Source organism: Pseudoliparis swirei, chromosome 1 (assembly GCF_029220125.1).
Source record: "Pseudoliparis swirei isolate HS2019 ecotype Mariana Trench chromosome 1, NWPU_hadal_v1, whole genome shotgun sequence".
Classification (NCBI taxonomy): domain Eukaryota; kingdom Metazoa; phylum Chordata; class Actinopteri; order Perciformes; family Liparidae; genus Pseudoliparis; species Pseudoliparis swirei.
In genome coordinates, this window is record NC_079388.1 from 12446923 (window position 1) to 12459765 (window position 12843).

General features: G+C 42.0%; 1 protein-coding gene and 1 long non-coding RNA gene across 4 annotated transcripts; one reads left to right on the forward strand and one right to left on the reverse strand.

Annotated features, from left to right (window-relative positions):
- Positions 1 to 1092: 1092 nt before the first annotated feature.
- On the reverse strand, positions 1093 to 8152 carry oxnad1 (oxidoreductase NAD-binding domain containing 1). Of its 3 annotated transcripts, XM_056419006.1 has the most exons (8): positions 8025 to 8152; positions 7413 to 7512; positions 6918 to 6984; positions 6716 to 6819; positions 4570 to 4711; positions 2981 to 3226; positions 2729 to 2837; positions 1093 to 2531 (listed from the first exon to the last, which is right to left on the reverse strand). In XM_056419006.1, the coding sequence occupies exons 2-8, from the start codon at positions 7499 to 7501 to the stop codon at positions 2374 to 2376; spliced, it is 915 nt and encodes a 304-aa protein (XP_056274981.1). In that variant the 5' UTR covers positions 7502 to 7512; positions 8025 to 8152; the 3' UTR covers positions 1093 to 2373. The 3 variants fall into 3 exon arrangements, with proteins under 3 accessions (XP_056274981.1, XP_056274975.1, XP_056274966.1); XM_056419000.1 differs by lacking the exon at positions 8025 to 8152 and having other exon boundaries at positions 6918 to 6981; positions 7413 to 7519; XM_056418991.1 differs by lacking the exon at positions 8025 to 8152 and having other exon boundaries at positions 7413 to 7519.
- LOC130196689 (uncharacterized) lies at positions 7529 to 8620 on the forward strand. The gene is made up of 2 exons (XR_008832291.1): positions 7529 to 7889; positions 8175 to 8620. It is a non-coding gene; the product is annotated as an uncharacterized LOC130196689 (long non-coding RNA).
- Positions 8621 to 12843: the final 4223 nt, after the last annotated feature.

Consider the following 12843-nt stretch of genomic DNA (forward strand, 5'->3'; position numbering starts at 1 on the left):
CAGTCCTCTGCGTCGGGTCGTGTTGCTGTTCGATGTTTCCGTAGATGAAGTTCAACAGTTCGAGGCCGATGGAGAACAACCTAGAGCGAGTCTCGGGTCCAAGCATTACCTTCTTGCCCTTCGTTGTATTTCACTTATTTCTTGTAATAGGACTGTTAAGATGGGAGAACTGATTTCCAGCGGCTCACTGTATTTTTATACGTAAAGTATATTATTTAAAAATTGGGGCGAGAAATGTCAAAGTTGACAGAAAGTTTGTCGTTCAATGCTTAGAGCCTGAATGATACATGCACTAGACATTTATAGCTTGTATATAGATATCAACCTCATTATTATCCAAGAAATTGCATGACAGAATGTTGTCTTTTGTCCTTTTTAAATACTGTGGTTTATTTTCAAATTCTAAAATATTTAATTGAATGCACTCCATCACATCTTAGACACATTTTTAATAAGGATCCCTTAAATTTGGTAGTAATACAAATTGATTTCAGCCGTTTAGTTAAACAATTCTGTTATCAGCAGGTTCTACAACGCATTGAGATATTAGACGCTACATTTTATTGGTCTTGAACATTGAAGGCTTAATTTGTTTAAATTAATAAGGATTACATCATTAGCTCTCGTTGAAATGTAGATAGTTTGGGTTTTCTTCACCTCAATGGAGGTGAACAGAATTTAGTTTGGGTGTTCGTTAATAAATGCATGAGAAAGTTAAACTTCTCTTTCCAGAAGCATGTTACTCCTCACAACACGTGGTTGACACTTTTCTTTCTGACTTTCTTCAGTAAAAAACCATTCCTATAAAAGCTGATTACAGTGTGTTGATTATGTAGAGTCTAATGTTAGCAGAACTATCAGCAGCTGACATCTCAAACCCAAAATGTTTACCAGTACCACCATAACTATCATACAAGAGAAAATCTTTTTTTTCATTTGGGAGAACGGACATTTAAAAGGTTTATTTGAAAGAAAAGCGTGAATTAGAACCATTTATTACTTATTTCCTGGAACACCGTTGTCACGTCGAAGTAGTGTAACATGTGAGTCTTTATATAAAAGCAGAAGTCAATAAAGTGTTTAAAAAACAGATTGACGCCATTTCTTTTATTTCCTTTAAATCTCACATCAGCACAAACAGTTTCCTTCGTACGACGGGGAAACGCAAAAATACCTCAAATGAGTGTCGACCACATAACCCCCACTGGGACACGACAACCAGACGCTCAGTGATCCGAGCCCCTCGGAGACCACCTGGCGGTTCCATTACCGTGCACCATGGGACACCACGAGAACAGAGTCCTTTATGGGTTTGTGGTGGAGTCAAATGTATGTTTGCCAGAGAAGCCCTGTGCATGTGTGTGAGAGGCAGCGACACCGGCCAATATGTGGGAGACTGGGAGGTTTTCCACCCTAAAAATACACTTGGTGTGAAGTTTGCATGAGAATAAAATGTGAAAAACAAATCGCTTCAATGCAACTCAGTCAAACTCAGCCAAATCAGCTCTGCTAAAATCTTCAGCTCTGCAAATAAATAACTGATAATATAATATATATATATTAATTAAAAGATATATATACATACACACACAGTATAACACTTCTGATGACATGATCAAGTCAGCGGAGGTATTTTGAGAGATGTCAGTCTTGTATAATAAAAGTACTGACTGCTAGTTCGCTCTGATCTTCTGTATCCTGGTGACTTAAATCAATAGTTTTATATTTGGGGAATTGCACTGATTCACTTTCTTGCCGAGAGTTAGATATCTGTCCGATAAATATGAAGCTGGAAGTTTAAATAAATCTTCATTTTGTTGTGTCGGATTATTTGTAGTCTGGGTGTAGAGACTTCCTAAATATAGTTTCAAGCATAACCCCCCATAAATCTACAATGTGTCATTTTTACACATCGAACGCTTGGCAAGGAAGTGTTTCTGAAATATGACAAATTATTGCTTCAAGACTTGCTTGCATAGGTAAATTACTGCCTGAACATCCAGGTTCAAATTTTAAAAAGCAAGTCTTCACGTCACCTCTTAATGAGTTTTAACAACACCTCACTCAAGCAAATACAGAGTGGAAATGAGATCAGAAGATGTGTAACAGCTGTGAAAAAATGGTGTGTGTCATACACATCAGATTTGTTGCAATATTCAGCAGTGAGCTGAATGATGTCTTGCTTAAATTGAGATTTTACAGTTGGCTCATTCCTCCTTTATACGAAGTTAAATTCATCTCTGGTCTAATGCGAGTCAGCTGCTCGCTTTAGAGTGGGCGGTCCCAGCGGCCAGGCCCAGATCAGGCACCTGTTGCAGTGATCAGAGGTTGAATTTCCGAAGGAGGTTTCTGAGAATCCTAAAAAAAAAGGATCTACCACCATTTCTCGAAGACGATTCTATCTTTCGGGAGGCCGAAGTCCACGAGGGTTTGTGAAAGTGCTTCGATCATGGTCCGGGGTCCACACAGGAAACACAAAGTCCTCCGCGGGTCCACATGAGCCCGCAACTCCTCTTCTGTGATTCTCCCGTCTGTGGAGACGCACGGGAAGTCAATCAATTAATCAAGACTCACTTCTTTGTCTCCCACGTGGAGGTTTGATAGAACCCGTTCGGCATGGCGACGCAGATAAATCAACAAGGACAGGCTGCGGCGGAATGTGACGGTCACTAAATCATCCCTGAAAAGTGGACGCGTGTCGGCGTGTGCCTGCGTGGGCTTTACTTACGCTTGATGAACGGCTGGAGCTGCGAGTCGACATCTGTGCTCTGCTGCGTGACGTGGAGGTCACAGGAGAGCTGGTCAGGGAACTCCCGACACGCCTCGATGATGGCGCTCTGGGAACACAGACGGTGGGGAGCTCAGGTCCGTGCACACGCCCGCCCGCCCAGCCCAGTCACACACGTGGACACTGTTGCGCGTGCGGCTCGCAGATACCCAGGAGTTACGAATCGGTGTCCTGGGCTTCCTGTGAAGATACCTTGAAGAGCAGTTCCTGGGTGTCCTGGGCGCTGTAGCAGAGGTGAGCCGAGCCGATCTGGTAGTCCCGCCCACCGGAGGCGTGGTTGAGATGCAGCAGATCGGTCGTGTGCAACAGGATGGAGTACAGGGGGTTGATCCCGACGCCGCCGGCCACCAGCAGCAAATCGACGGCGGGGTCGGAGGGCGCCGGGTCGAAGACGAAGTCCCCGCCGACACGCATCGCCACCCGAGAGCCCAGCGTACACTGAGAGACGATCGAGACACATTTCCCTTTGTCAGCAGCTGAGATACACCCGTTGGCATCAATTCTGTAAAAGACACGCAGTATCCCTTGAACTGCTTCGTCCGTGCGTCAGGAAACAAACGCGTTCAGGTCGGCTGTGTTGGGGGCGAAAGCAATTTGAGCAGAGACGCTCTTTTGAAGAATATAAAATAGAGCAGATAAATAAACCATCATCTGCTCTTGTACACATGTGCGCGCACACATAATAACGCTGGCATTCTTAATCTGCTGTGGTCCTTACACTATTCCTGCTCACAGAGAGGAGGCAGAGCGCCATATCAAACAAAAGGATCATCAAACGATGCCAGAGCAGAGCGCCGCGACTCTCAGCAAGCTCAAACACCGCGTACCGACACTTATATTTACACAAGGCGTGGGAGCCTAAACGCTATTTATTAGGGCCCTTCGTGAAGCAGACGCTGCAAACAAACAAGAGTAGACACGGAAGGGAAAGGCAGGAAGGATACATTCATATTTACAGAACCACTCTCATCCATACGACTGTATCAAATAAGATCCAGTTTGGAGCACATTCTTGTAGAAAATACAACTTTATGCACCAAAGATATTTTTGGGTTTGTATGACCTTTATTTACACAACCATCGTAAACCATCGTTCACCGTGTCAGCTTGACTTCAGTCAAACAAACTTCTCTTGAGTTTTTAGCTTCATTCGCACGATACTACTTCAGAACTCCTGAGCGGGCAGTTTATAAATTTGCTGAGTCACTTTAACTAACCCTCGACAGCAATTACACATGATTGAAAAACATCAGGGGGTCATATGGCTATTGGCTAACGACACCTAAAAGAAAATTATGAAACTGATTATGATTTAATGAACTAAATGTTCAATTGGGAGTGGTTCACTCGCTGTTAATGTAACCTTTGAGCACAGGTCGGTGCTCATCACATCTGCAAGTCTAAAAATATACATATATATAATCTGATTTGCCATTTTCCATTTTTTCCTCGCGTCCCTTTTTAGAATAACCAAGGGTGTGATTATGTGGCAGTCTTCATTTCCCAACTATAACACCAGAACAACTTCTCAACACCTCGATCGCTCCACTCGTTCTTTCTGCATCTCTTTTCTTGCGCCCTCCCCTTCACACTTCTTCTCCGTCACCCTCGTGCACACATTAGCAACGTGATCTTCCGAAGCATCAGAGATATACTTTTCCAAAATTCCAACCCAGTGGCAATAATCTATCCAAATAAACGTTCAATGATTTCGCCGGGAAAAACAAACACTTTTATATTTGGGGGGGGTTTGCATTGCCCGACTCCTCTGCTCTACTCACCGCGGTGTGGATCCAGTGAGCTGGAGGGTGTTTGGTGTATTTGACGGCCAATTCAACAACGCCCTCCCTCTGGAGCAGACCCGGGCAGGAGCACATGGAGAAACCGCCCACCGTCTCCACGCCGGGGATGAAGAAATCCACCCTGAACACACACACCGTTCATTAATTCAATTCAATTCAGTTTATTTGGATAGCCCATTTTCACAAATTATAAATTTGTCTCAGAGTGCTTTACAATCTGTACACATAGACATCCCTGTCCCAAAACCTCACATCAGATCAGGAAAAACTCCAAAATAACCCTTCAGGGGGAAAAAGGGAAGATTAATTAGTCAACTCATTTATTTAAGTGGATGTTTGAACGTGATTATCCATATCTAGACTAAAACCTGTTATGTTATATACTTAACCATGACATAATGTTCATCACTGCAGGAACTAAAACTATTCAGTGATACACATACGTATTCCAGTGGTTGAAATGGGCTCCTATACTATATGAACATATTATGCCTGAGGTTGTTTTGATGTTATTATATTATTTTTATGTAAGTTGTATTGCATTACATACATGTTATAAAACAGAATAACTATTAGTTTTTTCATACAAGTCATGTAATTCTGACAAAAAATATAGCTTACTCATCAGATTTCTAAACAGTTAATTCAAGAGTAAAAACATGCTGAACTGAGGGTAAAGGTGGTGACCTTTGACCTCAATTGAGGTGGCCGCCTGTTCCAGAAAGCAAGTAGAACAAACCCAAACCAGATGGAAAGTTGCCTGCTCGTTAATCTATACAAAGTGTAGCGGCCCAGTCTTACACCCAATGTGGTGGCATTTGTCCAGAGGAGAAAAAAAACAGAAGAAAACCGCCAGAATGAACAGGTGGGCAAATGTTCCAACAACACAATGACCCACTGTTACGCTGGAGAGAAACACTCGGAGGCCTCATGAATATGGATCTGCTGTGAAGATGCACACATATGTTCCACCCACCACCACCTCCTCCTCCTCCTCCTCCACCTCCTCCACCTGGAGACGAACACCTAAACAGTCCCGTTTCTCTGAAATACTGAAAGTCGAGGATTTCCATCTATTTCCATTTATTATCAGTTGCTGCAGGGCAACTGGCTGTCGGTGTTATGCCTCACCACCACCGCCCACCTACAGTATGGGCTCATGTACATAAACTGCATGTGCAGGGTACTAATTAACATTGACAGACAGGAAAAAAAGAAGGTTTACTCAGATCTTTAGCTTGCTATTAAGACTATAAGAGAGACTGAAAGAAAACATTTCTTATTGTCATTCGCACTCATAAACAAGCCACTGAGTCTCACCTTCTTACAGCTTTCAAGTCAAAGCTACAAGAGTGCATGCCACCCGGTGCAGATGGCAGTTACCTCGAGTAATCTACGAGCTCAAGTCCCAAACTATTTGGCTCATTCTTACTTGAGAAAAGGCTCAATTTTATTTTTCGTCAAGCTGAAGTGAGACATTCCTAAACAACAATTTTTCTTTTAAATCAACATTAATCTTGAGCTGTTCGTTGTAAACTTATTTTTCCTCTAAAAAAAAAAAAAAGGGAAAATCCAGCAGGCAAAGCAAACCCAATGCCACCCCCGTGAGGTCACTATGAGCATTGCGGCACTGCCAAGGACACCAGAGGGCCATTTCATAAAGCTCAGCCAGTAACTTAGACCTGAGACCTAGTTTGGCAGGTCCTGCTTATTTTTGTTTCACGAAGATAGTGTGACCATGGTTACGGGGAGAACATGGGGGGTTAATCCAAAGTCGGTTATATTCATTTGTCCTAACAAGAGGGGTCCCATAACGTATGTTAACAACATCTACGCCATAGTCACTTCTTAGTCTCACTAGGCAAAGCAATTGGGGCTCATATTTAGAAACAGCAGTGAACATGCGCAGTTAGCCGTCAAAAATTGATAACTGACAGTTACACTTGGCATCATATGAGAATATTGGGTGTAATCCATCTGTACAACAGCTGACCACCTCAACAATGTGGTTTTATCTGAAGTGTAACCCGTCTTGTGTCACAACACAATGTGACCATTTTCCTTAAAGTGATTAAAAAAAAAATTTCAGTCCGAGTTGTTGAAAAGTTAACAAGTGTCTACTCACCACTGTCCTGCTTTGAAGCTGAAGTCTGGGCTGACAGCTATTCTCACACGTTTCACCGTCGCCGACTCATCCATGATGCCACACACTCGAGCTGGATACACATCCTGTGTTTGGCACACAGACACAGACGATCCCGCAAGAGGTGGCACAGGCAGTGGGTACAGACTAAATGAATGTATTCAACTAGAATATATCAACTTACATGTTGTCTGGAGTTGCTCGATGTTTTCTCTAGATGGTCAATCTGCCTTTTGGAGGACATATTTCTTCTAAAAAAATAAGAGGTCGTTTATGTAACATGTTTTGTATCCTAAAAACATTCTCGATAGACGTAGAATATTTAAAAACTACAAGTAAAAAGGGCCAGTTCACCTTCATTATAACTCACACCAAGTTGTGTTTAGCGGATATTTTGGGTTTTCACATGTTGGCCATTTACATTTCTGCTTTTGCCCCAATATAGACAGAGGAAAGTAACCTTTTGTTTTCAAGGTGTCGGCAATCATTTGAGGAGCTGATTCACATACAATCCAAACTATAAGTGTCCAAACACACTTTGACACCTGATCGGTGAAGTAACAACTTCATTCCCCTGGATGATCACATTATCGATCCCTTGCTGTCAGTGGCCACGGGGCCTCAGGAGTGAGCAGCAGAACATAAAGAACTGAGCCGGTACTTTCCAGATTAAACTCACTTCGTGGGGCCCGGCAGCCGGCAGCAGCGGAGCAGACTCGGCTGAACGAAGCGTCGGGCAGCGGAGGACAGGAAGCAGCGGGCGCCCATCGCGACCCGGACTGACATCAGAAAAGACCAGAAACAAGAGGCGTTAGGTGTCCAGGCCGACGCCTGTCATATGAAGCACATGTCACGTGCTCTTTTCTTGTGGACCGATAGACCCCACGTGCAGCGGATCCCCTCAACAACAATGCAGTTGAGCTGAAACGTCACCCCTCTGGGTTGTATGACACCCCGCACCCAACTCACGGGACAATCCAGCATAGTGTCAAGTCAGAGCGTTTTCCATGTCGGTGAAGTTACATCACCAAACGTGCCTCGGGACGTCCGCTTGCATAATGCCAGCGGCCCCCACCCCACCGTCTACCGGGGGGAAGAGGATGCCAGGAGGAAGAGGAAGGTGTATCCTACATGTCAGCTGCTTACTGATCAAGAGGTAGCTACACGTGTGATCATCTTCAACTGAGTTTGACCTCCTTTGACACGCCGGGTGGTGAGCTAGCTCGCTAGAACTCCCGGCTAACCGATGCCGGTTTGTTATTTAACACAAACTGCGAGCTCCTCTTCTTACCGAGATGAGCCGGAAGTCGTTTTTTGTCAAGATATATTCATATTTCTCTCCGGTGTCTTCGGAGTATCATTGGTCATCATGTTTAACGTGCCGGGACTCCACTGATGTTTTCTTCTTCTTCTTCTTCTTCTTCTTGGACCTGGACTGGAGCTCAAGTCTTCTTCTACGACGGGGAGTGATTCAACGTATTGCAGCAGCGCCCTCCTCTGGCCCGTTGGAACATGGCCGCACACATGCACACACGCGCGCGCACGTTTAATGTTGTACCATCCATATTTTAATCTTAGTAATTAGTGTCTGTTGTTATATTATTCGAGATTGTAATCTTAGTAATGATTGTTGGTTGTTATTCTATTAAATATTATAATCTTAGTAATTAGTGTCCTCAGCTCAATGTTTTTCTTTTACAGGCCACAACTTGACCGTTTTGGTTCTCTCTCAATGCTCTCATCAACCTTGTTACAACCACTCTACCAAAAACAATTATATTTTCTCTGCAATATTCTCTATTTCATCTTTAAATAACATATTTGGTGTGCGGTTGTTTGATTGGCGTCATCTTGTAATTAAACGTGTCTGTCTAAATGCGTTGCTCACTTAAATGTCAGGTCTTTTTTCCAGGTAAACTTGTAGGTCATTTTAGATTAAAACATTAAAATGTGTAAAACAACCCAAAACGTGGTTTTGGTTAATCTGTGCTACTGGCAGCACTGGCATCAACGGTAAATATTTAACTTATTATAAACCTGTCATGATACCCTTAAATGTAAATTACAGTTGATTAAGAATTAAATTTGGCTTCACCTGGTGGTCAAATAACAGAAGTGAGAAGCAGCTTGACACTTTGCTCAGGATGCTCCTCGGGTCAGATGTTACACTCTGATATATTACCCTGTTTCTCTAAATTAGTGGATGTTTTCACAGCTATGATGACTGATTTCACTTTTCCTTGATGTTGGAGAAAAGTGTGAAAACTGAAGCGTTCCTTTTTTATTTATGTACTGGAACATTGGAATAGCGCTATTGTGAACATGTCATGTCTAGTAGTAATTAATGGGATTGTTTGTCAAATGTAAGGGTTCCAGTGGCTAAAGTCCACAAGAGCATCAGGCCTGAGTACTTGTTCCAGGTCTTTGTAGTTGTTTATTTACTTCTGCAGGTAGGAAACGTTAGCACTAGAATTAGAAGAGTAGAACGATAATGACAAGTCTCCGAGGCGAAGGCTACACAGTCTGGTGTAGGATGGAAGGTACAATTTAAATAGGGCAGTTTCACATCACGGGTTTGGTAATCGGTGAGTCATAAGTACAGTTTATTCAACCAAATATGTGGGTGCACATAGCTGCATGTTGGTTAAGAGAAAGAAAGACAAATAAAAAAGAACACAAAGAAAATGTCCAGCAAAGGTAAGATTCCTTTCAGCATTCCTGACAGTTTCCTCCTCAGCTTTGAAGCTCAGCTAGCTTACTCACTGTTGGAAACCTCCGACAGGCTCAGTGGAAAACCGGCCAAACAGTGCAATCCTCAGACAGCAGACAATGCAATCCATCGAAACTCATTACCTGCTCAACCCAAATGCTCTGTTTCGTTGTTTAGTTAGTATAATTCCTGTGAGCCGGAATCTAGGACTTTGTGTACCTGTCAATCAAACTTGTATTTCGGCTCAAGGTCGAGATAGAACAAAATATTAAATAGAATAAAACACAAACAAAATCACATGTAAAATAGACATATGAACGCCTTATAAACAGACAGATGTGCTAATGTCTCTACAGCTGAGACTTGTTGCGCTAAGTACTAAATAAAACCAAGATTATTTCATTTTCAGAGTCATTAACCCGGCAGATACATTGATACATAAGATTTCTTAAAACAGCTTGGAAAGTATTAACTCCTGCAGCCACAAACATTTTAGTGGCACTATTCTATCTCATAATCTTCAGTTATATTCTCATGACATCTTTACAAGCTATTGGGGTCTCTGTAGGCTTGCTTTTTTGTAATTAGACCACACGTGTGCAGTAGAGTGTGTACAATGTGCTCTAAACACAGATGAGGTCATTATGATATATTTGATATGGACAGTGGCATTAGAATTTGTACAATAACTCGACGCACTGTGTTAAATGTTTGTAGCAAAATGCTGACTTACAACACCTGTCCAGAGGAGGCTATTAAAAAAATAAGAAGAGACATCCACAAATACAAACACAGATACATACACAAAGTACAAGTGTGTTTACACGGGTGTTAGGTGTGACAACAATGTTGTTTATCTTTTAACCATGATTTAATACCTGTATTAAAAGCATTACAATTGTGTTCCATTTTCAATTCTGTTGGTAGACATGGACTAAGAATCACAAAATCATCTGCATACATAATACGATTAAGTATTACCAATCATGCACCCAGTATTATAGGCTTTCAACTGCTTGGACGGATCATCAATATATCGATTAAAATAGAACTGGGGACTAAACCCCCCCTTGTCAGAAACCATTGCTGACCCCAGATGAGGCTGAGACACTTTTACTCACAGAGTGTTTGGGGACCCTTCTTTGACTCAATTGTACAAACAACTTTCCATGATTAACACGATCAAAAGCTTTGCAGGCAACAATAAAACACATGAGAACAGACGAGTTTGGACCTAGATTTGCTGACAACTTCCATTAAGACATTTATATATATACACACATATTTGGCTTTGAAGCCAATCGGGTTATCTGTGGAGTGAATGAAACTCATTTAAGGATTCTTTCTATGACTTTTGACTGTGAGGTGGCCGGTGTGTAAATCAGCCCTGAAAGTGTTTGTGCTGTCAGAGAGCGACAGTCAACCAGTTCACTGCGTGTTCCTATCTTTAGACGCAGTAGCTGCTCACTTGCTTTGAGAGGTCTTTGTGAGCCGATCTACCGGTCCGACTGGCTGCCTTCCTGCTCTCGTTCCAATGCCGGCACGCCACGGCTCAACCTGTTGTTCAATGCTGCACAGTGACGGATATGATCAGGTTTATCACGTCCCAATGACTTACTTGACTCATTCATACGCACCACACACACACACACATAAACACACACGTAGACAGGCTCCTGTAGTTTGATATGTGGGCATCTGCGTCAACATAAACATGATAAACATGGTTGACTGAGTCACGTTGTGTTTAGTATGTGTCTAGGTCTCAGCCTATGAACCTGCAATTATAAGCTATTCATATGGATCAGGATCAGGCCCTTTTAAGATTAAAAAATATTGATTTTAAGCTGATAATTATTCCATAATGATTCCAGTTACTACTTCCCGTACCTGCAATATATAGGAAAACAATATATATGTTTGTTTTTGACTTCACATGTTCAGATACATATTTGTATTTTGAAGTTATTAATGGAATAAAGAGACAGAAACAGATACGGGTGGAGAGCATTGCCTTACGCAATCACTGGTTCAATGTCTCGCGACGTCACTTTGTTTTCTTCACACAGTGTACGCATGCCTCTCAGTCTCAATGGACAAGCGCTCAGCTTTCACCCTCAGGAAATCCTTCAGTCAAAACTGGAACATGTTCAAGGAGACATGTCTCTGCATGAATTCTTTCCTTATTTGCATGGCGTGGTTGAAGTTGATGATTCACTTCCAGACACTAAATGTGTTGTGTGTGTTTGTGGAGCGAGGCGGAGTAAAACTGAGAGGTGATATAAAGAAACATCCGGTGACCTTGATACTGATGCGGGCTGCGGGTGGCGGGTGAGGAGGACAGCAGGACGTATTGAAGTTTAATAATCTATTATTTAAAGTATTCATCAGGGAACAAATGTCAAACACGGGAAAGATGAACAGATTCCAGCGTCTAAACGTCTTTTTCTTCGAATAAAATGTAATATCTTTGGGTTTTTAAAAGATAGGCCTAACAATAGTCAAACCCGTCTTTCGGTGGTAAAAAAAACCAGACGAGCATTTTTCTGATGTTTTACTTCCAAAGCAATTAATATAGTTATCATAAAAGATCCAACTGATTAATTCACAATTAAAATAATTACTTGTTCCAGCACTAGAATGGTAATCTGAGTTAATTAAGGGGTCATCATGTGTTTATATGTCCATAGCACTTTTGTTTGCAGGATAATAATAATAATAGTAATAATAATAATAATAATAATAATGCACAATAAAAGGAAGCATTCTATGTGTGAAGAGAGGAAAGGACTCCACAGTTTTGGCTATGATAGGAGATACGAGTTCCCCAGGTATGCATGCCACCAGCTGCTGAAGGAGCGAGAGCGAGAGAGAGAGAGAGATAGAGATAGAGAGATGGCTCACTTTCATGTTGCCACAACAACTTTCCCTCTAAAGGTTGGAGGAGGAAGAGAAAGGCCTTACCTGATTCCTCCCCCCTCTCTCCTGCCTGTTTCATTTGATAATCAACGGCTCACCGAGACCAACCAGCCTCACGTCAGCTCGGGGAGAAGTCTTGTCCTCAGCTGACACTTATAAAGTTGGCTTTTACACAATTGGTTGTCCCATTTGTGATTAGAATCATGAACAATGTGTCCCAATCCACTACAAAGCTCTGATCATCATTTAGATTTATAAGTGGTGACTGCTTCATTGTTTGTGCACATATGGAGTGTGTATTGTAAACACATGATCGTGTTTTGAAGATGTGCACCTCCATAATGTTCTTATTTCGATGACATTTGTATTACTGACATTTTGCAGTTTGACATGTCAAACTGTTGGGTTTATATCATGTTTTCATAATGAGGCTGTGGACAAAATTATAACCTGTATCTCTTATAAGCCATCGAAATGAATA